Source organism: Bubalus bubalis, chromosome 12 (genome assembly GCF_019923935.1).
Source record: "Bubalus bubalis isolate 160015118507 breed Murrah chromosome 12, NDDB_SH_1, whole genome shotgun sequence".
NCBI classification, from domain to species: domain Eukaryota; kingdom Metazoa; phylum Chordata; class Mammalia; order Artiodactyla; family Bovidae; genus Bubalus; species Bubalus bubalis.
The window spans coordinates 60,964,593-60,989,978 of record NC_059168.1 but is presented as its reverse complement, the minus strand read 5'-3'; the positions used below and the strand labels follow the sequence as shown (position 1 = coordinate 60,989,978).

The 25,386-nt window shown below is 35.8% G+C and overlaps 1 protein-coding gene across 12 annotated transcripts in view; it reads right to left on the bottom strand.

Moving 5' to 3' along the window:
* EHBP1 (EH domain binding protein 1) overlaps window positions 1–25,386 on the bottom strand; it is a 345,461-nt gene that overhangs the window by 76,063 nt on the left and 244,012 nt on the right. For 11 of the 12 annotated variants that reach the window (XM_025261231.3, XM_025261232.3, XM_044926040.2 and 8 more), the window contains 4 exons: window positions 24,593–24,771; window positions 23,969–24,017; window positions 19,020–19,922; window positions 11,886–12,029 (listed from right to left, as the gene is read on the bottom strand). In XM_025261231.3, the coding sequence (XP_025117016.1) occupies window positions 11,886–12,029; window positions 19,020–19,922; window positions 23,969–24,017; window positions 24,593–24,771 (1,275 nt within the window). The remainder of the gene's footprint in view (window positions 1–11,885; window positions 12,030–19,019; window positions 19,923–23,968; window positions 24,018–24,592; window positions 24,772–25,386) is intronic. The other variant, XM_044926044.2, reaches the window with a different exon arrangement.

Sequence of the window (25,386 nt, the reverse complement as noted above, 5' to 3'; positions counted from 1 at the left end):
AAAACCACCACCCTGTATAAAGGCATTTATGCTGAATACAGAAGAACATCGGCATTCTCCTATAAAATGCAACTATAAAAAAGATAAGCTATATATTTTAAGTACCTTACTGGTCTAAAAGGGATTATGTACATTAATCTTCTGTCAATTGTGTTACAGTAAGAAATAAGAAATGTATTTTCATCTTTGTGCCCTGGGTGTAGACATTCCAGCTTATATAGAGAATAAAAATCTGTAAATAAGACAAATTCTTACTCTCTACGTTATTAAAGGTTTTAGATTTCTTTTTATAAAAACTGATGTTCTTTTAAATTATAAATGCAAAGTTACCTACTTCTTCCTCATAACAGAATAATATATGTAATAGGGAAAATTAAAATTTTAGCTTATCTTAAGTTTAAAGCTTGATTCCTAGAAGCTAGCCATTTAAATGAAACACAACCAATACTCATAAACATATAAGCTTAATCTTATATATATTTTTATGAGGAGACATACTTGGGACACACAAATATACATGAAAACTATGAGGAAAGTTTCTATCAGAGATTATCAAAATGAGATTTAGTGCTTTTTTACCAGCTGGATAGTAACTGTTTCTTTATCTGGAAAAGATCTAGTAATCTTATCTAAATCTGCTATAATTATCAGCACAGCAGACTACATTGAAGTCAGTATTTTCCAATTATCATCAAAAGTATAAAGTTGATGTCCCACCCTTCTCAACAAAATACCTTTTAAAGGTTCAGTTCAGTAAAGAGCAGTTTGCATTCTTTTGGTTCTTACCAAATAAGCCCTTAGGATTCACTATTAAGGACCAACCAGTAAAAAAACAACAACAAAAAATCTCTATATCTTTTTTGGATTACTGATCTTTATAGTTAATTAAGGACTGCCCAAACTGAAATTCCTTTCTCATATACACAGTTTTCTTTCAAAGAGTTAAATATTCCTGCAAACCTTTAAAGACAGATATTACAAACCTTTCAGAACTCGCTGCTAACTTGCAGTTTGATCCTGCTAAGTGAGGATGAGATTGAGAGCAGGAGGAGAAGGGGACGACAGAGGATGAGGTGGTTGGATGGCGTCACCGACTCAATGGACATGGGTTTGGGTGGACTCCAGGAGGTGGTGATGGACAGGGAGGCCTGGTGTGCTGCGGTTCATTGGGTCACAAAGAGTCAGACACCACTGAGCGACTGAACTGAAGACGGGCTTCTATGACTATTTTAATGGGTCACTTACTATGCTTGCATATTAAATATTAGGGAAAAAACTTCAAGTATGGATTATAATAATGTGATTTCTTGCTGATCTTTCTTTAAAAAAAATATTCCAAGTACCTAACAACTGTCTGCAAACCACATTCTTACGTTACATAATTTATGATTGAAAAATGAACATATTTACAAATTCACTGACTGTTAACTGATTAGACTAATTATATTGAAGAATCATTCCCAGTTCTCCTTTTAGACTTTCTATTTATAAAATAGATTTTATTCTCTCTTAAAACTTAAAGGTATAATTAAACCTATACAGCATCCTTTTTCTGTAAGGTTCACAGTGCTTCATATTCTAATAACACCTCCAAGGAGTGTGGGTAGCAGGATTGTCATTCCTTATTCTTAGAGTGTACTGATCCTAAACTTTAGTACATCAAATGCAAACATCTCTTTCAGCTAAAATATAATTACATGAATATTACTAAATGTCATAGTGGATTCATAAAACATTTTTTAAGCAACTATATTCTAATGTAAAGTAATAAGCAAAAGGTTATTTTGAAATAGATTAGCTTCTTAAATTCTATTTATGCATTTCTTGAGAAAAAAGTGTTTGGGAGAACTGAGTAATAAAGAAAAATAATAAAAAAGTAAATATTTTCTTGAAAAAAGGCTATTATGTTTTTCTCAGAGTTTAAGTTTAAATATATAATCAAGGAAGCTCTTTTGGCTATATAACGGCTAGACTATTGCACCTGTCAAAACCCTGAGTTAAACTTTGAAAAAAATTATTTTAAGTATATGTGGAAAATAATGCACAAAACAAATATCACACCTGAAATTTATATTAGTAAAATGTAACATACAAAAATCTTCATAGGGCAAAAGAAATAGAAAGCAAAGAAATATAAATCACAGAGCTCAAAGCAATGAAATCTGTCTCCTACAGAAAAACGATTTCAGGAAACACCTGAAACAGGTTAAACAAATGTTTAAAACACAGAGATACAAATGACTAACGTAAACTACTACTTTCCCTAAAAAGACCTAAATGCATTATGTACTTGTACCATGTTCTCATTAAAACATGCAATGGTAGTCTTGACAAAAATTAAGAAAAATTATAAGGTTTATAGTATCTACATTTGTGAGTTCCCTTTTAAGAGAAATCATAGCTCAAGTATTTCCCAAAGTAGAGTTTGTACATGAGGATCCATGTGGTAATATTACCAAGACTTATCCTCAGTGTCTTAGAAGATATTTCCTAGCCTGCCAATCTAAAGCTACTAATTTATATGAAGGAATGTTTGGTTAGAGTGATGTGATTCAAGGCAGAGGTGGGAGCTAACCTCTACTGAGTGAAGTGAAGTGAAAGTCTCAGTCGTGTCTGACTCTTTGCAACCCCACGGACTATACAGTCCATGGAATTCTCCAGGCCAGAATACTGGAGTGGGTAGCCTTGCCCTTCTCCAGGGGAGCTTCCCAACCCAGGGATGGAACCCAGGTCTTCCGCACTGCAGGTGAATTCTTTACTAGCTGAGCCACAAGGGAAGCCCAATCTCTACTGAGAGGTCCCAGAATATGGAAAGAGTAGGTAGTGTCAGACTTTGGTGTGTCCATACCATAACAAGAAAGGAAGGTATCATAATGTAGGATTCAAGAATAGGAAGAAGTGAATGATATAGGGAACCCTGAGTCTCGCAGTGGCAAATGTCATATCTATAACCAATTTGAGAGAGGAGAACCTTTTAACTTTCTCTGATCAACGATAATCAGTTCTTCTCTAAAGACTTTCAGAAAGTTGATCTTTTCCCGTTTACCAAGAAACTCCTTATGGCAACTCCAATTTTTCATATTTAAGCTCATGTTTTTATTAGTTGACACTCAGAAGATATGATAGACTGTCACTATCCCCTCCCTTCATTTTTCATCAAACAAACACTGACTTAATATTTGGAGCTAGGAATACACAGTTCATATACTTTAAATAACTCACAGTTGAGGGGAAGAAAGAGATAATTAGATAATAACATGGGATAAATGTGGCAGTACTGATATATACAATACAATAAAAAAAGATACAGGAAAAAGAATTTCTTTGCTGCTAGAAGCCTTTGACAGAGGTACTCAGAGAAGTGATTTTCTTAACAAGGGAAGAAAGGCATTTCAAGGAGAACAGCAAATGCTTGATACAGGAACGAAAGAGCATGATGCCACATTCTGTCTAAGCAACTTATAGAGCTAGACTGTAGAGTGAAAAATGGGAGAGAGGTGAGAAATGAGGCTAGAAAGGGAGGGGGTAGGATTTTCAGAAACTTTATATGAGGCCATGTTGAATAGTATGGAAGATTATTACTCTTGGGTAGGTAGAAGTTACAAGAAAGAATCTGAGCCTTCATATACTCAAATTAGTACTTAAACTACTTCCCAGCTCTTTATGTTTCGTAAGCCTGTCTTCCCTTAAAAGTATATCTTTGCTTTCAATCCTTTAACACTTCTCTGAATCCTATGAATATTCTCAGTCCAGAACTAGAAACAAACTAGATACCTCTAAAGGGGATAAGTTGTACTGAGTACACAGACATTGCCCCATACAATTATGCTTCTATTTGGGTACTCTAACATCAGTTATTAAAATAGCTCTACTCATTCTTCCTGGTATTCACCAGTAGATCCTAGGTTAGTTGTATAGAAACAAAGTTTAGAAGGATAAAAGACATTGCTGAAGAGGTCTTAAATCTGCAGTCTCTTAAGAGTAAGTAACTTTTTCACACAACTCTTGAAGATTTAAGGTTAGTGTCTCTAAGACTTGGGGGTCACTCCAGGGTACTACTAACTTTTTTCTTTTTAACTCCCAGGAACTCTCAGTTAAACTAAGAACACAAAAAGCAGTGGGTACCTGTAGGTATCAATATATATATATCTCCATGCCAGCATCTAGACTCTTAGTACCAAAGTATACATTATAAAGGGCAAGATAATTTATAATGAATTTAAAAATAAGAGCATGGTAAATTAAGGCACAAATTAAAGAGCATAAGGAAGTGAAAATAGTAGCAATCAGTTCACTAAATTAGATGCCAGATTTTTCTATTTTTAGTTAGACCTGCTTTTTATTTACCAGAAGTCTCGATCTCTTCAGATTGAAAAGGATGCTGACACTAAAGTAGGGATGGCATTAGTCATGTTTCCCTTACCTATTCCATCGAGGCTACCAATTAATTTGAATGCCACACAGGAGGGGAAAAAAAAAAAAAAAAAAAAAACTTGCCTTCGTATCACAAATGGAAAAACAGATTTAGAAAGATTAAGTAATTTCTACTTTTAGTATCACTTAACTCATACTCAGTTGCTCCAGAGATGAAATTTGGTATTTTCCCTTTTAATTTTGTCAGCCAAGTTGGCCATACTAGTTTTCCAAAATACGGACAGCACTGCAAATAATTTCAATCGATATGTACAAGAGCTACCAGAAATGAGAAAGAAAATGATTAAATTAAGAAAACTATCACGTTACTGGAAAAGAGATTATCAAGTTGTATACTAAATTGAAAACCTGAAAAGCAATGGCAAGGTCTAATTTCTCTTGTAAAATTGGACTTACTTGATATTTTACATTTTCTTTCTTAAATAATTTCAATATTTGCTATAAGGCCCACAGAGTAACAAATGTCAAAACTAGAGCAATAGTTCCAGGATGTACTATTAAGTTCATGGAACTGATGTTCTTCACAACACGTCAATATAGGGCTTGACTTATTTGAAAAACAAGCAATAGTAGAATGTGCAAGAAAGTTTTAAAAGTGACCTTAAGGGCTTCCCTGATGGTCCAGTGGTTAAAACTTCACCTTCCAAAGCAGGGGGTGCAAGTTTAATCCCTGGTCAGAGAATTAAGATCCCAACTGCCTCACAGCCAAAAAATCAAAATATAAAACAGAAGCAATATTGTAACAAATTCAATAAAGACTTTTAAAATGGTCTACACACACACACACACACACACACACACATACACACACAAACCTTTTAAAAAACGAATAGTATTTTTTTTTAAATAAAGTAAACTTAAACTATAACTGAGAAGAGGCTACAACAATATTTCCCATGCCACATGCTCATCTTACAATGTGACTTTGATAGTCCTCCTATTGAGTGGTGAGGTCTACCTCTCTGCTACTTAAACCTGGGGGTGGCTTTGTACCTCCTCAGGCTAACAGTATGGCAAAGGGACTTTTAAAGCTAGAACATGAGAAGGGAATGGCTATCCACTCCAATATTCTTGCTTGGAAAATTCCATGGACACAGGAGCCTGGCAGGCTACAGTCCATGGGGTCGCAAAGAGTCAGACATGGCTGAATGACTAACACTTTGACTTTCATAAGCAGGCGTAAGAGAGTCCACCTATTCTCTGCTGTTAGACTCAGCCACCATGCTGTGAGAAAGCCCAAACGAGCCCAAGTAGAGAGACCAGATAGAGAGACCAAGTACCGGTTCTGACTGAAAATTAGCTCCTGAAATCGTGCAACAGAAATAAACCATTCCCTCAGTGGCCCACCCTAATGCTAACTTATAGAATCTGTGAGCATAATAAAATGGTTCAGTTCAGTTCAGTTCAGTTCAGTCGCTCAGTCATGTCTGACTCTTTGCGACCCCATTATTTTATGCCAATAAGGTTTCCAATGTTTTATAATGCAGCAAAAGATAACCTGAAAGAGGAAGGGGAGGCAAAGCATTCTTGGGACTGTTTGAAACACAGTTTCATAAGCAAAATAGAGTAAAATTTTGGTTAAGTGGGGAAAAAGTGCAATAAAGTGTCCAAATGTCTTCTCAGTATAAATGGAATTGATAGTATTGAATTCACTATTTACTTCACACTTCGGTTCAGTTCAATTCACACTGTAGTTCAGTTCAGCTCAGTTCAGTTGCTCAGTCTGTCCGACTCTTTGCGACCCCATGAATCATAGCACGCCAGGCCTCCCTGTCCATCACCAACTCCTGGAGTTCACTCAAACTCATGTCCATTGAGTCGGTGATGCCATCCAGCCATCTCATCCTCTGTTGTCCCCTTCTCCTCCTGCCCCCAATCCCTCCCAGCATCGCCACACTTAGGCACAAACAAATATCATCAACTGTAAAAGTGAACAGTTCTTTCTACATCTCTCTTCTTAAAACACCCACCCCCACAAACTCCTGAGAGATACTGGAACACAACACTAATTTAAATGAAACAGCTTTATGGTCAAGTACATTTGGATATGCTAAGAAAACAATCTAATAAAAATATCCTTTTTGGATACCCCAAATTTTCCTAATTTAAAATATTTATCTAAACATGTCATTTTTAAAACAGAAAGAATAAAGGGAAAAATTCCATGAGCCATTTGTTATATTATCTCTTAGGGATAAATATTATTAATATTTTGATCACTTTCCTTCCTGAACTGTTCAATGCATAGATAAAAACACAGTCTTTCAAAATGGGTTTTATATGCTATATGCTATTTTAGATCTTTCTCTTTCTTTGTACAAAATGACACTATGAACATTGTTCTATCTCCTTTCAATATTCTTTCAGAACATTATTAAATAATTTTCAATGGCTACATAATAATTTTCAATGGCTACATACATATATTGTATATATATTTGTTGTAATTTGATCATTCTTCCATTTTGAGCGATTGCCATTTTGTAACTTTCACTATTATAAATAACATGTGATGAAAACCTGCATATTAATCTCTGTTAGTGGGATTACTGAGTAAAATAGAACGAGCATTTCTTGAAGAAGGCAATTTGCTTTTCAGAAGGGTGTGGCAAGTTACATGCTACCAGGAGTATTAAGAGTATCTTGACTTGATGAGACATCACTACCATCATGTTTCTTAAAATCGAAGTTACAGGGCATTCTGGGTGGCTCAGTGGTAAAGAATCCGCCTGCCAACGCAGGAGACACAGGTTCGATAACTGATCTGAGAAAATCACGCAAGCCGCGGAGCCACTAAGCTGGTGAGCCACAACTCACGGGCTTATAGCCCATGCTCTAGAGTCTAGGAGCTGCAACTACTGAGGACCTCTCACCCTAGAGTCGGTGCTCCACAACAAAAGAAGCCACCCCAATTAGAAGCCCATGCATTGCACCCTCACAGCAAGGAAGACCCAACACAGTCAAAAATAAATAAATATGTAAATAAGATTTAAAAAAATCCAAGTTACAGATTTTACAGGTAGAGTAAGATATCACAGACAGAATAAGCAATATTTCAGTAATTAACTTCTGATGCTGAATTCATACTAACATAATTTAGCTAAAAGTTTGTTCTACTTGGGATATTTTAAGTGTAAGCAAAATTACTGGTGCCTTAAAAAGAAGAGATGAACAATAAAATATTTGTTGAAAGTTTAAAGTAATAAATGAATAAACTGAATGAAAGACTAAACAGCTTTAAGAATCAGGATACTCAAATTTTAAGCCTAGCTTGCTACTGTTTGCAAACCTAGGTAATTTTAAACACCCTTTCCTAACTCATTTTTCTCTACAATGGATACAACAATAATATCTATTCCTACTTTACAAGGATTTCAGAAAATAAACAAGAAAGAAATAAAACATAATGCTTTAAAAACATAATCTCTAAAGTCAAACTGTCTAGGTTCCATTCTTGGCTCTGTCACTTATTAGCTGTGTAATCACGGGCAACTGAATTTGTTTGTGCATCAGTTTTCTCAACTATCAAACAGAGATTATATTTAACACATATAATCGTTGTGGAGATTATATGAGAAAATCCATGTAAAAGCACTTTGAATCCTGCTTGACACACAATAAGTGCTCAGTAAACATTAGATGACAATTATTAATATATGTAAAATTTATACATAGGTAAAATAATAGCTTTTTAAAATCTACTTGGCAAACAAATCATTTAAATCTCAAGTATTCTAAATTTAAAATCAACATACTTCAAAATATAGAGCTATAAATTTTCCATAATTTTTAGAACCTGAAACAACTATGAAACAAAGTTTATCACAAATATAATAACAATAAAATAACTTTCTTTTTGAAGAGAATATTCTTTCTCTGGCTCTTCACTTAACTGGATCCTTCGCACCCATCAAATCTTACTTCAAATGTCTCCTCTTCAAGTCACTCCTACCTACTCAAATTATCCTCTAATATGTCTACTAAATCAGTCATTTTCACACTCTGTAGTTAACTTATTTATTCATCATTCTCTGTCTCTTCTCACCAAAATGCAGATTCCATGAGGGAAGAATCTTTGTCTTTTGGCCATACCTTGTGGCATGTAGGGTCTTAAGTTCCCTGACCAGGGATTGAACTTGCAACCCCTGCAGTGGAAGCGTGGAGTCTTAACCTCTGGACTACCAGGGAAGACCCGAAGTTTAGTCTTTTCTATTACTACACTCAGTTCCAACTCAATAAATATCTTACTGAACCAACAAATTGATGTAACAGATGGTTAGGCACTGAAAGAACTGGTATAAAAGCTACAAAATTTCTTCCTTAGAAAGAATGGCCATCTAAATTAGCGTTTCTCAAACATTTTTATCATGACCTACAATTAAAAATACATCTGGTACCAAGATCCAGTAAGCACACATACCCACATAACTAAAATAAGTCTCACACAAAAATACTATGATGTGTGATAAATTCTGGTATTTTCCCATTTAAATATTCTATTCTTTTTCATTGAAAATAAAACTGCGCCCCACTATATTGATTTTATATCACATTACTGTGTAAAGACTCACAGTCTGTATATTGTACAGCATAGAAATATAGCCAGTATTTCACAATAATTTTAAATGCAGCATAATCTATAAAATATTGAATTACTATGTTGTATATCTGAAGCTAATATAATATTGTAAGTCAACTATACTTCACTTAAAGAAAAAAGTAACAAGAAAGTAAAAAAGAAGAAAAGTATGAAAAATGGTGGTCAAGCTCAGAGGTTAAGCTAGTATCTGAAAGGAGTTAACAAAAGCAACACAATGGAGCAAAGATTGTCTTTACAACAAATGGTGCTAGATGAACTGGATATGCACGTGAAAAAAAATAAACCTAGACACAGACCTTATGCCTTTCACAAGAATTAACCCAAAATGGATCATAGACCTAAATGTAAAACATAATTCTATAAAACTCCCAGAAGATAACATAAAACCTAAATGACCTTGAGTATGGTGATGCCTTTTTAGATATAACACCAAAGGTATGATTCATGATACAGATAATGGATAAACTGGATTTCATTAAAATTTATAATTTCTACTCTGTGAAAGACAATGTAGAAAGAATGAGAAGACAAGCCACAGGCATGGATAAAATATTTGCAAAGATATATCTAATAAAAGACTGTTATCCAAAGAAACAAAGAACTCTTGAAACTCAATAGTAAGAAAATAAATAACTTGACTAAAAAATGAATCAATGACCTTAACAGACATCGCTCCAAAGATTTCCAGATGGCATATAAGCATATGAAAAGGTGCTCCATATTATATATTCTCAGCAAAATGCAAATGAAAGCAATGAGATACCACTACACATCTATTAGAATGGCCAAAATCTGGAACACTGACAGTACCCAAAGTAAAACACAAGAATTCTCATTTATTGCTGATGGGAAAGAAAAATGGTACAGCTACTTTAGAAGACAATTTGGTGTCTCTTTTGTTTTTTGTGTTTGTTACTTATAAAAGTAAACACACTCTTGCCATAAGATGCAGCAAATGTGCTCCTTGAAATGTACCCAAAGGAGCTGAGAACTTGAGGTCATATAAAAACCTGCTTTGTAGATGATTAAAGGAGCTTTATTCCTGATTACAACCAAGATGCCTAGCAGTAAGTGAATGGAAAAATAAACTGTGGTACATCCACACAGTGGAATATTATTCAGCATTAAAAAGAAATGAGCTATCAAACCATGAAAACACATGGAGGAACCTTAAATGCATATTCATTGACTCGATGGACATGAGTCTGGGTGAACTCCAGGAGCTGGTGATAGACAGGGAGGCCTGGCGTGGTGCGATTCATGGGGTCGCAAAGAGTCGGACACGACTGAGCGACTGAACCGAACTGAACTGAAGTGAAAAGAAGCCATATCAGAAAAGGTAAATATACTATGGTTCCAACTACCAACATTCTGTAAAACAAAAAATTATGAAGACAATAAAATTATCAGGTTCCCAGAGGTTCAGGATGGGGAGAGAGATGAATAGGTGAAATGCAAAGGATTCCTAGGGCAGTGAAAATTCTCTATGATATTATAAAGATGGATAGATGTTATTATGCATTTGTCTAAACTCATAGACTGTGTAACAGTACGAGTGAATCTAATGTATGCTATAGACTTTGGGTAATAATGATATGTCAATGTAGATTTATCAGTTTTAACAAATATACCACCCTGGCAGGGAGTGTTATTAAGAAGGATGGTTACTCTATGGGTACAGAGGGTATAGGGGAAAACTCTATACCTTCCCCTCAATTCTGCTGTCAACTTAAAACTGCTCTAAAAAAAAAAAAATCTTAATTTAAAAAAAAAAAGGAAAATGCAGTTTTATGTATATGTAAAATTGGGGGTAGGGCAGGGTTATCATAATTTTCAGATTCATGCAGAGGTTCATGTCTCCCTAGATCTAAGGCTTTTTTTTTTTTTTATACTATGTATTCATTATTGCCTGTGAGGCACTACAGAAAAATATGTATAAAAATATGGCTTAACACAGGGATGGTAGTCTATGATAGGAAAGAGGATTGACTCTGGAGTTTGATTAAGTCTCAGGATCAAATCATGAATTCATCATACAGTGACTACAACCTTACATAAATTATCTTACCAATCAGCCTCAGTTTTCTTACCTAAAAGGAGTTTGAATATCTACTTAAGAGGTTAAGTAAAATAGAAATTATGTAAAACATCCACTATAGTGCCTAAAACATCCACTTAGCCTATATGCTAAGTATTTTAATAAATGGTAAGCATCATTATTTGGAGAAGGCGATGGCAACCCACTCCAGTACTCTTGCCTGGAAAATCCCATGGGCGGAGGAGCCTGGTAGGCTACAGTCCATGGAGTCGCGAAGAGTCGGACACGACTGAGCGACTTCACTTTCACTTTTCACTTTCACGCATTGGAGAAGGAAATGGCAACCCATTCCAGTGTTCTTGCCTGGAGAATCCTAGGGACAGGGGAGCCTGGTGGGCTGCCGTCTATGGGGTCGCACAGAGTCGGACACGACTGAAGCAACTTAGCAGCAGCAGCAGCAAGCATCATTATTATACTCTAATATTTTCAAAAAAATTAACTCCCATGGACAAAACACCATCTTAAACAAAGTACACCCAAATTATAAAATTAAATTGACATAAAACAGATTATTTATATATATGTGGAAATTATAATCCAGGATTTTACTTTTTCTCATAGCTAATACTGCTGTGAAGGAATAATTACAAACTGCTCCTGCAAGTATGAATTTATCAGTTCAATAAAAGTAACAAGTACCTATAGTATACATAGTCTGTGGAAAAAGAATTTATTAGAAATATAAATGTTACTCTTATTTACACCCCCATGATTACAATGAACAATGTATTATTTTTAACCAATGTTCCTCACATCACTTAGCTGCCTGTTGCAGAGTGGTGTGGCTGCGTTGGTATGCTGCTTATTCCCTGCCTTTAAAGCTGCATCTCTTCTTGCTTGCTCAAGTAGAACTCTTGCTCTTTCTTTGAGTTCTTCTTGCCTGGATAACATTCGATGCTTAAAAACAAAGATACAGAATTAGAAGCCAAAACAAACAAAACCCCTCAAACCCATGTAATCCACTTTTGTAAACTAATCAATAGTTATACAATCCATCAAAATAATACAGGTCAGGAATAAGATTGTATCAATAGTTTTGTGAGATTACCTGTAGAAAATACTAATGCTGATTAGAAACTGTATCTTTACTGGCTAAAACTGGGTTAATTAAAATTACATTTTTATTAAAAGAACATAGTCTCACAAGGTATAAAGTCCATACACATATTATATGCATTGTTAATCACAGTATGCCTTTCATGGATCACAGCCTGGTTGTGGCAAAGGGTCTTGCCTAACTCCGTGAAGCTATGAGCCATGCCATGCAGGGCCACTCAAGATGAATGGGTCATAGTGAAGAGTTCTGACAAAATAAGATCCAATGGAGAAGCAAATTGCAACTCATTCCAGTATTCCTGCCTGAAGAACCCCATGGACAGTATGAAAAGGCAAAAAGATATGATGCTGGAAGATGAGCCCCCAGGTGGGAAGGTGTCCAATATAATAAAAGCAGAGGGAAATTACAAATAGCTCCAGGAAGAATGAAGCAGCTGGGCAAAAGAGGGAAAAAAACTCAGCTGTGGATGTGTCTGGTGGTAAAAGTAAAGTCTGATGCTGTAAATAATAATACTGCATAAGAATCTGGAATGGTAGGTCCATGAATCAAGGTAAATTGGAATGGGACATGGTCAAACAGGAGATGGACAAACAAGAGATGGCAAGAGTGAACATGGACATCTTAAGAATCAGTGGAAAAAATTGATGGGAATGGAAAAATTAAATTCAGATGACCATTATATTTTCTACTGTGGGCAAGAACAGTAGAAAAGTATCCCACTTTTAAAAAAAGGGGGACAGGCCTCACAGTCAACAAAAGTGTCTGAAATGAAGGACTTGGTTGCAACCTCAAAATGAGAGAATGATCTTGGTTCATTTCCAAGGCAAATCATTCAACATCATAGTAATCCAAGTCTATGCCCAACTACTGATGCCGAAGAAACTGAAGTTGAATAGTTCTATGCAGACCTATAAGACCTTCTAGAACTAACACACAGAAAAAGAGGTCCTTTTCATCATAAGGGATTGGAATGCAAAAGTAGGAAATCAGGAGACATCTGGAATAACAGGCGAGTTTGGCCTTGGAGTAGAAAATGAAGCAGGGCAAAGGCTAACAGAATTTTGTCAAGAGAACACAGTGGTCATAGCAAACATCATTTTCCAACAACCCAAGAGACGACTCCACATATGGACATCACCAGAGGGTCAACAATGAAATCAGACTGATCATGTTCTTTGCAGCTGAAGATGGAGAAGTTCTACACAGTCAGTAAAAACAAGACCTGGAGTTGACTGTGGCTCAGATTGTGAGCTCCTTATTGCAAAATTCAGGGTTAAATGGAAGAAAGTAGGGAAAATAACGAGGCCATTCAGGTATGACCTAAATCAAATCTCTTATGATTATCCAGTGGAGGTGATGAATAGATTCAACGGATTAGATTTGGTAGATAAGGTGCCTGAAGAACTATGGATGGAGGTTCCTAACATTGCACAGGAGGCAGTGACCACAACCATTCCAAAAAAAAAAAAAAAGAAATACATGAAAGCAAAGTGGTTGTCTGGGGAAGCTTTAAAAATAGCTAGGAAATAAGTGAAGTGAAAGGCAAGGGAGAAAGGGAAAGATATACCCATCAAAGGCAGTGTTCCAGAGAACAGTAAGGAGAGATAAGAAGGCGTTCTTCAATGAAAAATGCAAAGAAATAGAGGAAAACAACAGAATGTGAAAGACTAGCGATCTCCAGAGAAATCTAGAAAACTAGAAAACCAGAGATACTAATGGAACATTTCATACAAGGATGGGCATGGTAAAAGACAGAAATGGTAAAGATCTAACAGAAACAGAAGAGATTAAGAAGAAGTGGCAGGAATACACATAAGAACTATACAAAAAAGGTCTTAGTGACCTGGATAACCACAGTGGTGTGGTCACTCTCCTAGAGCCAAACATCCTGGAGTGTGAAGTCAAGTGGGCCTTAGGAAGCATTCCTATGAACAAAGCTAGTAGAGGTGACAGAATTCTAGCTGAGTTATTTCAAATCCTAAAAGATGATGTTGAAGTGCTGCACTCAATAAGCCAGCAAATTTGGAAAACTCAGCAATGGCCACAGAACTGGAAAAGGTCAGTTTTCATTCTAATGCCAAAGAAAGGCAATGCCAAAGAACATTCAAATTACTGTACAACAGCACTCATTTCACATGCCAGCAAGGTTATAGTCAAAATCCTTAAGACAGGCTTCAGCAGTACGTGAAAGGAGAACTTCCAGAGGTACTGGTTTTCAGAGAGGCAGATGAACCAGAGATCAAATTACTAACAATCACTGCTGCTGCTAAGTCGCTTCAGTCAACCCTATAGACGGCAGCCCACCAGGCTCCCCCATCCCTGGGATTCTCCAGGCAAGAACACTGGAGTGGGTTGCCATTTCCTTCTCCAATGTGTGAAAGTGAAAAGTGAAAGTGAAGTCACTCAGTCGTGTCCGACTCTTAGCGACCCCACGGACTGCAGCCCACCAGGCTCCTCCGTCCGTGGGATTTTCCAGGCAAGAGTACTGGAGTGGGGTGCCATTGCCTTCTTCGTTGGATCATGGAGAAAGCAAGGGAGTTCCAAAAAAACATCTAATTCTGCTTCACTGACTATGCTAAAGCCTTTGACTGTGTGGATCACAACAAACTGGAAAATTCTTAAGAGGTGGGAGTACCAGACCACCTAGACTATTTCCTGAGAAATCTGTATGCGGGTCAAGAAGTAACAGTTAGAACTGGATATGGAAAAATTGGTTTCAAGTTGGGAAAGGAGTAGGACAAGTCTGTATATTGTCACCCTACTTATTTAACTTCTATGCAGAGTACATCATGTGAAATGCTGAGCTGGATTAATCACAAGCTAGAATCAAGATTGCTGTGAGAAATAGCAAAGTGTAGATATGCAGATGATATACCACTCTAACTGTAGAGAGTGAAGAGGAACTAAAGAGTCTCTTGAGAGTGAAAGAGGAGAGTGAAATAGCTGGCTTAAAACTCAACATTCAAAGAACTAAGATCATGACATCCAGTCTCATCACTTCATGGCAAATAGAAGGGGAAAAAGTGGAAGCAGTGAAAGATTTTATTTTCTTGGGCTCCAAAATCACTGCAGATGGTGACTGCAGCCATGAAATTAAAAGACGCTTGCTCCTTGGAAGGAATGCTATGACCACCCTAGACCGCATATTAAAAAGCAGAGACATCACTTTGCTGACAAAAGTCCATATGGTCAAAGCTATGGTTTTTCTAGTAGCCATGTATGGAAATGAGAGTTGGACCATAAAGAAGGCTGAGTGTTGAAGAATTGATGCTTTTGAATTCTGGTGCTGGAAAAGACTCTTTGAGAGTCCTGTGGACTGCAAGGAGATCAAACCAGTGAATCCTAAAGGAAATCAACCCTAAATTTTCTTTGGAAGAACTGTTGCTAAAGCTGAAGCTCCAAAACTTTGGCCACCTGATGTGAAACGCTAACTCACTGGAGAAGACACTGATGCTGGGAAAGATTGAAAGCAAAAGGTGAAGGGGGTGGCAGAGGATGCTGCTGCTGCTGCTAAGTCACTTCAGTCACGTCCAACTCTGTGCGACCCCATAGATGGCAGCCCACCAGGCTCCCCCATATCTGGGATTCTCAGGCAAGGACACTGGAGTGGGTTGCCATTTCCTTCTCCAATGCATGAAAGTGAAAAGTGAAAGTGAAGTCACTCAGTCATGTCTGACTCTTTGCGACCCCATGGACTGCAGCCTACCAGGCTCCTCTGTCCATCAGCTTTTCCAGGCAAAGAGTACTGGAGTGGGTTGCCATTGCCTTCTCTGGCAGAGGATGATATGGTTAGATAGCATCACTGATTCAATGGACACAGATTTGAGCAAATTCCGGGAGACTGTGCAGGACAGTGGAGCCTGGTATGCTGCAATCCATGGGGTCACAAAGAGTAGGACATGACTTAGCAACTGAACAACAAATCACAGTATAATCTAGAAAAGACAGTTTTTAAAGTTCCCAGTTTTATTTTTATACTTGTATATAATTGATAACAAGATGTCTTCCAAATTAGGATACTGATAAATTTTAAATACCTATGGCAGCCGTTTTCTTTTTCTATTTATTTTTTAACTGGAGCATACTTGCTTTACAATGTTGTGCAGCAGTTCTTTAAATTCTTGACAATGAAATGTTTATAGAAAATGCAAAGCTATCACATTTTTAAAAAATTTTTTTTTATTGAGAGATAACTGATTTACAGAATTTTTTTGTTTTCAGTCAAACCTCAACATGAATCAGCTATAAGTATACATATAACCCCTCCCTTTTGAACTTCCTTTCCATCTCCCTCCCCATCCCATCCTTCTAGGTTGCTACAGAGCCCCTGTTTGAGTTTCCTGAGCCATACAGCAAATTCCTGTTGCCTATCTATTTTACATACGGTAATATAAGTTTCCATGTTACTCTTTCCATACATCTCACCCTCTCCTCCCCTCTCCCCATGTCCATTAAGTTTATTCTCTATGTCTGTTTCTCCATTGCTGCCCTGTGTGCGTTAGAATAAAATATTTATCTTTCTTTCTGACTCACTTCACTCTAAGAATTTCTAGGCTCATCCACCTCATCAGAACTGACTCAAATGTGTTCCTTTTTATGGCTGAGCAATATTTCATTGTGTATATGTACCACAACTTCTGTATCCACTCATCTGTCAATGGGCATCTAGGTTGCTTCCATGTTCTAGCTATTGTAAATAGTGCTGCAATGAACACTGGGATACGCGTCTTTTTCAACCCTGGTTTCCTCAGGGTATATGCCTAGGAGTGGGATTGCTGGGTCATATGGAGGTTTTATTCCTAGTTTTTTAAGGAATCTCCATACCGTCTTCCATAGTGGTTGTATCAATTTACATTCCCACCAATAGTGCAAGTGTTCCCTTTTCTCCACACCCTCTCCAGCGTTTATTGTTTGTAGGCTTTTTGATGATGGCCATTCTGACCGGTGTGAGATGATATCTCATTGTGGTTTTGATTTGCATTTCTCTAATAATGAACGATGTTGAGCATCTTTTCATGCGTTTGTCAGCCATCTGTATGTCTTCTTTGGAGAAATATCTGTTTAGGTCTTTTTCTCCCTTTTTGATTGGGTTGTTTGTTTTTCTGGTATTGAGTTGTGTGACCTGCTTGTATATTTTGGAAATTAATCCTTTGTCAGTTGTTTCATTTGCTATAATTTTCTCCAATTCCGAGGACTGTCTTTTCACCTTGCTTATAGTTTCCATTGCTGTGCAAAAGCTTTGAAGTTTAGTCAGGTCCCATTTGTTTACTTTTGTTTTTATTTCCATTACTCTAGGAGGTGGGTCATAGGGGATCTCACTTTGATTTATGTCATCGAGTGTTCTGCCTATGTTTTCCTCTAAGAGTTTTATAGTTTCTGGTCTTACATTTAGGTCTTTAATCCATTGAGTTTATCTTTGAGTATGGTATTAGGAAGTGTTTTAATTTCATTTGTTTACATGTAGCTGTCCAGTTTTCCCAGCACCATTTATTGAAGAGGCTGTCTTTTCTCCATTGTATATTCTTGCCTCCTTTGTCAAAAATAAGGTACCCATAGGTGCATGGGTTTATTTCTGGGCTTTCTATCTTGTTCCATTGGTCACTGAAATTGAAGCTGTGATCAAAAATCTCCCAAAAAATAGGACCAGATGGCTTCACAGGAGAATTCTATCAAACATTTAGAGAAGAGCTAATGCCTATCCTTCTAAAACTCTTTCAAAACATTGCAGAAGAAGGAACACTTCCAAATTCATTCTACGAGGCCACCATCACCCTGCTAGCAAAGCCAGACAAAGACAACACAAAAAAAGAAAACTACAGGCCAATATCACTGATGAACATCAATGCAAAAATCCTCAACACAATTTTAGCAAACATAATTCAGCAACACATCAAAAAGCTCATATACTATGATCAAGTTGGGTTTATTCCAGGAATGCAAGGATTCTTCAATATATGCAAATAAATCAATGTGATACATCATATTAACAAATTGAAAGATAAAAACCATATGATCATCTCAATCAATGCAGAAAAAGCCTTTGACAAAATTCAGCACCCATTTATGATTAAGTCTCTTCAAAAAATAGGCATAGAAGGAACCTACCTGAACATAATAAAACCATATATGATAAGCCTACAGCAAACATTATTTTCAATGGTGAGAAACTGACAGCATTCCCCCTAAGTCAGGAATAAGAAAAGGGTATCCACTTTCACCACTATTATTCAACAGAGTTCTGGAAGTCCTAGCAGTAAAGTCCTTACAGTAAATACTGTAAGGTTCAATCTGTGCCATATTCCCCTCATGGGGAGAAATTTGTATGTACTGGGGTTTTTAACTGGAAGTAATGATGGGACTGAAAATGCCAACTGCAATGCAACTAAAATATTTGAAGAAAATGCTATAGATGGGAAATATTTTAATTTGGCATTATACATCTCAAGAATGACATTCTTACTAAATGCAATACTGAAATATGACTTATTCTGTAACATATTGTTTTTATAGGTTAATAACATTTTGATTTGAAAAGCTGACATTCTGTATTCTTAAATCTTGAAATTGGGATTTATTTATAGGCTTAAAATATAAAGTGAAAAGCAGGTGTATTTCAGTTTTTTCTACAATGGGAAATTATACTTCACGTTTAATCATTTGTAAAGTGTTCTATGAGTACAAAAAATTCCATGGACAGAGGAGCCTGGTAAGCTATAACCCATGGGGTCCTAAGAGTTGGACCTGACTTAGTGACAAAACCATCACATGAACACAAAGAGAAAAAAAAAAGAATAACTATTTACTACATTTATGTATTCATTCTCACTTACCTGGACTGTTTTTGCAGAATGATCTGCATGATTTAAGGTGGGTCTATCAGCATCTGAATCAGACTCTGTCTGCCTCAGGGAAGTACGTTTTTTCTTTGCAAGGTCTGCATCTCTATTGTACAGGTATCCAAGCTTAGGAGTGGGAGATAAACTTGGTTTTTTGACAGGTGATTCAGGATCTGATCTGCATTCTACGGGTCTGGAATTATCTAATTTTTCTTGCTCCAAAGTACCACTGATGTCTAGATTCTGAAGCTTTTGCTCATCTGTCTCCTCGCAAATAAAGGGTGGAGACACATCTTTCTTCTTATCACTGACATATAAGTCACTTAATTCTAAAGTCTCTGTTTTCAATAGTCTCTTCTTGCCTAACGAAACTTGTGCGTGGTTTGAATCTGTATTGTAACATATTCCAGGGTCATCGGATCCTGAAGTCCTTCCCGAGCTCTGCTGGGACTTCTGGGGTTCTGTGTCACTTTTAGTCCTGCGACAGTGCGGAGAAGCTGTGTTTGGACTGAGGTGATCATCAGGAGTCTGATGTTCACTTTCTGACTCTCCAACCCCACTATCATTTACAAATACAGAGTCGTCCTGGGATGTGAAGTCGACCGCTCCACTGGGAGGCTGCTGCAGTGAAGGCTCCCGTTTCAGGTCACTAAGCTCTGCATAAAATTTCTCCTGGTCAACAGAACTATTTGTATCTGTTTCATAGTTTCCAACTTTATACGTGCTTTTACTGCTGTTTTCTTCTATTTGAACAACATTCAGTTCTTGGCCACTGAAATGTGCCCTTATTTGATAGAGATAGGTCATAACAGTCAGTTTATCAGGAATTGCTAATAAAACCATATCAGAAGGTTCCAGTAGTCGCGAAATTCCAATGCTGGCAAACCCATCATATGCCTTCAGAGTAAAGAAAAACAGAAGATATATTGAAGACTTAAGACAATCCATACATTTTAATTTTTTAGAAGAAACTTAAAACATCACCACTATCCTACACATTTTAAAAACAGCAGAAACAGCAAAATAATAGATGTTAACTAGACTTATTGTGGTGAGCATTTCACAGTGTATATAAATATCAAATTATTATGTGGTACACTTGAAATGATGTAATATTATATGGTGATGATACCTCAAAAAATGTTTAAAGAGAACAAGCAAAAATTAGAGTTAAAAATTAAAAATAAAACCTTAGAATTGATTTTTGTGATAAAAATCTAAAGTATAAGGAAATAATAAATCATCTGGAGCTTTATTATTCTATCAACCTCTTTTCGGTGATCATGTAATTGCAGTGATTTGTGACAATAAAGTACGGGTTGATATTCCAAAAGAACTAACTCTTAGATTGCCTGGTATAAAATACAAATAACTGCTATTTAAGTCTAGAAACAGAGAAACATTTTTTAAATGCCCGATTAAGATTTATTTTCATGATGAGAAGAGTGACTGCATTTTCACTCTATCCATTTTGGAAAGAATGAAATGTTTTGAGTAGGACAACCTAGTTTAGAATGTGAGGCTACATTGTATTACTTTTGTTGGCCTTTAAATGACTGTGGCACATCAGGTTTTTCTAGTTTTGAAGAATCAAAGCTGTTTCTCAATTTACAATTAATTATTACTATGCTGAACTAACTCTTGAAAACAACACTGTGTTGCTAGGAAGCACTAAAAATACGGCTAAACACTGAGATATACTCTTGGAAAAAGTAAGGACCTTCTAGCTATATTCTTGCTTTGGGATGTAAAATGTCTAGTCTTTGTAACAACCTAGATATAGGATAGTAATTCAAAGTTTTTCTAAAAAGAAAGTTTAGGAAATTATGTAACAACTCAGAAGGCATTAGTCTTTTGAACGTACATGTTAAAGTGCATTTCTACCTCCGAATTTAATCCTTGTATTGTATTCTTCCTATAGTTTAATAAATGTTATAGAATAAGTAAGAAAGAAAATGAAAAATAAATTGTTATATTAAAACCTCTTCAATTTTCACAGCACTATGTTTTATAATATAGATACCTCAAAATATTGACTTGAGAGAATGGCTCAGTTGGTATGCAGGTTTCGGCCTGTTTGTTATTTTACATGTTTTAGGAAAATTAAAGTCATTTTCTTCTTCATGTGTCCTGACAACTTGATTGACAGACATCAATTGCAGACCATCAGGAAAAGCACCACAGGCAGTATTCTAAACATTTCCCAATTATCTAAAACACTCACATACTGGTTAAGATCAGATGTCACAGGTAAATACCTTGTTATTCAGCACTTTTTACAGACCTGGGAAAATGATTTGCTTCCTTGTGGGGAATCTCCTGCTGGTGTTTTGCTTCATGTGGCAATTTATTTTATGCACACTAATTGCAGTTAAAAAAAACATTTAAAAACAAACCAGGTTTCTTGTAAGTGAGGTCAGGACTTTATAAAGGAATTTTAACCTCTTCTGCAATGGTCAATCATCTATTGTCTTAGCTGTTGGTGTGTAGAGGAAAAAAGGTCTTTCACAGAAAATTGTCTTATTCATTGTTAAATGTTATTTAATTGGTAAGGAGTCACTGCCAGTTTGTTATGCATCTGCCTGCATGGAACTTAAGACATAAGCATTGCTTCTTGTCCTGTTTTAAGTCCAATTAAGGGCAGATGGGGTTATCGGGAAAAACCATGTGAAGTTGGAAATAAATCTGCAGGTAGCAACTGATACTCAATGTAGATATCAGGTAAGAAGTTGCAAAGTGATGAAAAGGAAAGTATAACAACAATTATGTATTGAATTGTGCAATGAATAGGATCAACTAAATTAAAATTCTTTCAAAAAGCTATAATTATCTGCCCTTTAAGATTTGAGAAAAAAATTTTATGGGATATACTTCTCTTTGTAGTAATATGTAAATCCAAAGTATGGTCATCATTATTAAGTTTCTGAAAAAAATAACATAAAGAAGTATAACTTACACCCTAATGAAATTCCTCATTCTCTTTAAAAATATATAAATAGGTAAAATAAAAACTGTTTTTCAAAATTTTAAGCAGTAACTTGAAAGCTTCATTTTATAAAAAATAATAATGGTTTCTTTTATAATGGTCTTATCTGCATTTAAATGAGTTTATTCAAATGCAAGAAAATGCAGGTAAAGAACTGTCTTATTTTAGGAAACAGTTGTCTCCCGTATCCACGGGGATTGATTCCAACACCCCCTGCAGATACCACAATCTAGGGATGCTCAAGTCCCTGATGTAAAATGGTGGAGTACAGTTAGCCTTCTGTATCTGAGGATTCCACATTCACAGATCCAGTGGGCCAACCATATAAGTTAACTGATGAAAAACAAGGCATTTGGCTTTAATAGATACAAGTTCCTCAAAATCATAAAAGAAATAATTCATGACAATGACTTATTTTGACGCATGATTCCTATAAAGAAAATTATACTGACTTTTAAAGATTACCTTTTCTGGTAGCATATTTCAATTAAAAAAACTGATTTTAAGTGTATTTCTCTAAGGCCAGCATCATGCATTTGCAAATAAACAAGAATTTTTTTAATGGAAATATACATTTTTGGCTTTAGAGAGCAACACAAGTAAGAAAAAATTGATTTAAATAATCATCTGTTGATTGAACTTCTATCAAGTTTCCCTTTATAGTCTTTTTATCACTGGTGGTTTTAATTATTTAAAGTAAATTAAAACATTTAACCTAGAGGTTATTAATCACTTTGTCCCATTAATTTTTGGGGCAATGAACCCCTTCTCAGAATAATGCTTTAATGTGCATAAAATACATATGATTACAAAATAAACCAATTAATGAAAAATAAATATTTGAAAATATTATAGGAAATGGAATTTGAGAAACAATAAATGTACTTTTTATGGATGTACCAACTACTACAATTATGAAGAAGTGATGAGCTTAAAAGGTAATTGTAGATGTTTGCAACTGTAAAGTGATATGAAAACATCTGAGATTCTAAAGGTGAAAGAGTTTCAGGCGTAGCTAATACTACAGTGATTTGTTATGCCTAAATTCACAGTGGTATGTCTAAATTTATAACTGAAGAAAATGCTAAATTTCAGTTAAAGAATTGAGAAAATAAAATTTTTCCCCAAGCCATGATTGAGGATCCCCTCAAGTCTATCCACAGCTCTTGCTCTAAGACAATGCTTTTCAGCTGAAGAATTCAATTCAGCAGAAAAAAAACATTAAATGAGTACCTGCCATATGTTGAGTTAGGTGTTTCCTCCTTTCTTACATGTGGCGCACAGAGAAAACTGCAATATTGTGCTGCACTTTGGGGGTACACAGTTAAGTCAGCCTGCAGCCACAGTCGGCTGGCCCAAAGGGCTCTAGCCACTCAGCCCTATCCAGCTACTCTCAAGAATGAAAGGATCAACATTTTCCCCAAACCAATTGGGAAGCTCTGACCTCAGTACATTAATTATGTGGAAAAAACTGTACAGTTTACCAGAAAAGGGGGGGGAAAGTGGAAAAAAAAAAAAGAAAGAAAAGAACCAGTGTTCATATCTTGTTGCCTCTGGGAACACATGCATTCTTTTTTGCACACTCATCAGGCTCCTGCTTTCATCCCCTCCCAACGGCTTTTTCTGAACTTGCAGCACAACAGTTTGAGGTGCACTTTTTAAAAGCTAAATCTTGCTAAAAAGCTAAATAAAAGCAACATGCCTTAACAAATATTTAACAGTTAATGAAGCTCTTACACACTATTATCATCTGATGCCAGGCTGGCATTTGTGATTTTTAAAGGCCATGACAAACTAGAGTAAACCATGCATCCTACTTGAACTGCAGGAAACAGACTACCTTCTGTGAGCTATAGTTAGGACCTCGCAAAACAACCTCACTTTCCCCAAATTAATAAAAGCCTGCAGAGAAGGCAAAATTGAAACTATGCATTTTTTTTCCTTTGGCAATTCTTACCTTTTTGTTGTTCTCTTTAATGTCTTGAGGATTCAGAGACTTGTAGTCACTGAGGGAGAAAATGGCACAGTAGGTACATACAGTAATTGATAAAAACAGCTGTTTTTACAACAAACTGAATCTTAAAATCTGACATTCAGTAACACCAAAGAGTAACTAGCAATTTCACAGCAATTCAATCAACACAACTAATAGAGTGGAAAATTAAGAAAATAAATAAATAAAAACAGTGATTACAAGTTCCAATGCCTGAAGCTTTCCATTTAAAAGAGAAGTTAAGGCAGGTGACCAGCGACTAGTCTTGACAACCAAATTCATCATGAGGCAATTCTTTGTTGTCAGTATATAAACAGCTACAAGCTTATTTGTCTCATTTTAATACACACATGGTTTTCATAGTAACTTGAAGTCTGTTTTTTATATGAGATTAAGGAAAAAAATAAGCTCTTTGAAAACAGAAAAAAATGTTTTTCAGCATCAAGAAGGAAAAACTGTTCTGAGATATGGGTAATAAAAAAAAATCAAGTATTTCAGGACATATGATAAGAAATTATTTTATGCTATCTTTAAAAAAGAACTATTATTAGCAAAATAGTTATAGGAATGGAAAGTTTTTCTACTTACATTAAATCTGGTCTAAAGTGGTGTAATATTGCACAAAAAGATAAACCATTCCTCCACGATGTAGTAAAATTGGTGATTTTCACTCCCCGATAGTTTTTTGTAACTTCTTTGCACCAAACAAGTAACGACTGACTAGCATTCGGCTTTCGTCCCAAAACAGGACTTGGTATAGGACTCGGCTAGAAAAAAAGAAAAGAAGAAAACATTAAAATAATTTACTGGAAAGTGAAAATTAACATTAATTGACCTAACCAGATCATTTGAATACTTTGATGTCAGTTTAAGTCCTTCAAAACTGTCACTTCAGGACAACTGTACCTATAAGAAAGGAGACATGAATCTTAAGCTATTATCTTCAGCTGTAGCCTATGGGGTCTGCCTGACAGAGAGGTAGATAGGCAAGATTTTAACCCTATATATAAGAATAGGCCAAGAGCTACACTGATGGAAATATTAAAGTATTTAAATACTTAAGGCTAAATATCTATATAACTCTCAAATTCTAAAAAAAATTTTTCCCCCAGTGCAATCATCTACAAATGTAGTTCTTTTCTGAGTAGATCAAAAATAATGTATTTTTAAGTCTAACTGTAGCATAAATTGTTAGTAATGGAGAGATCAAAATAATAGTTTTTTAAAATACAGTAGTTAGGAATTCCCTGGTTAGAACTTGGAGCTTTCATTGCAGGCACCCGGTTCATTTCCTGGTCAGGGAACTAAGATCCCACAAGCCACAAGGAGAGGCAAAAAAAAATACAGTCATCATATTAAAAAGCAGAGACATTACTTTGTCA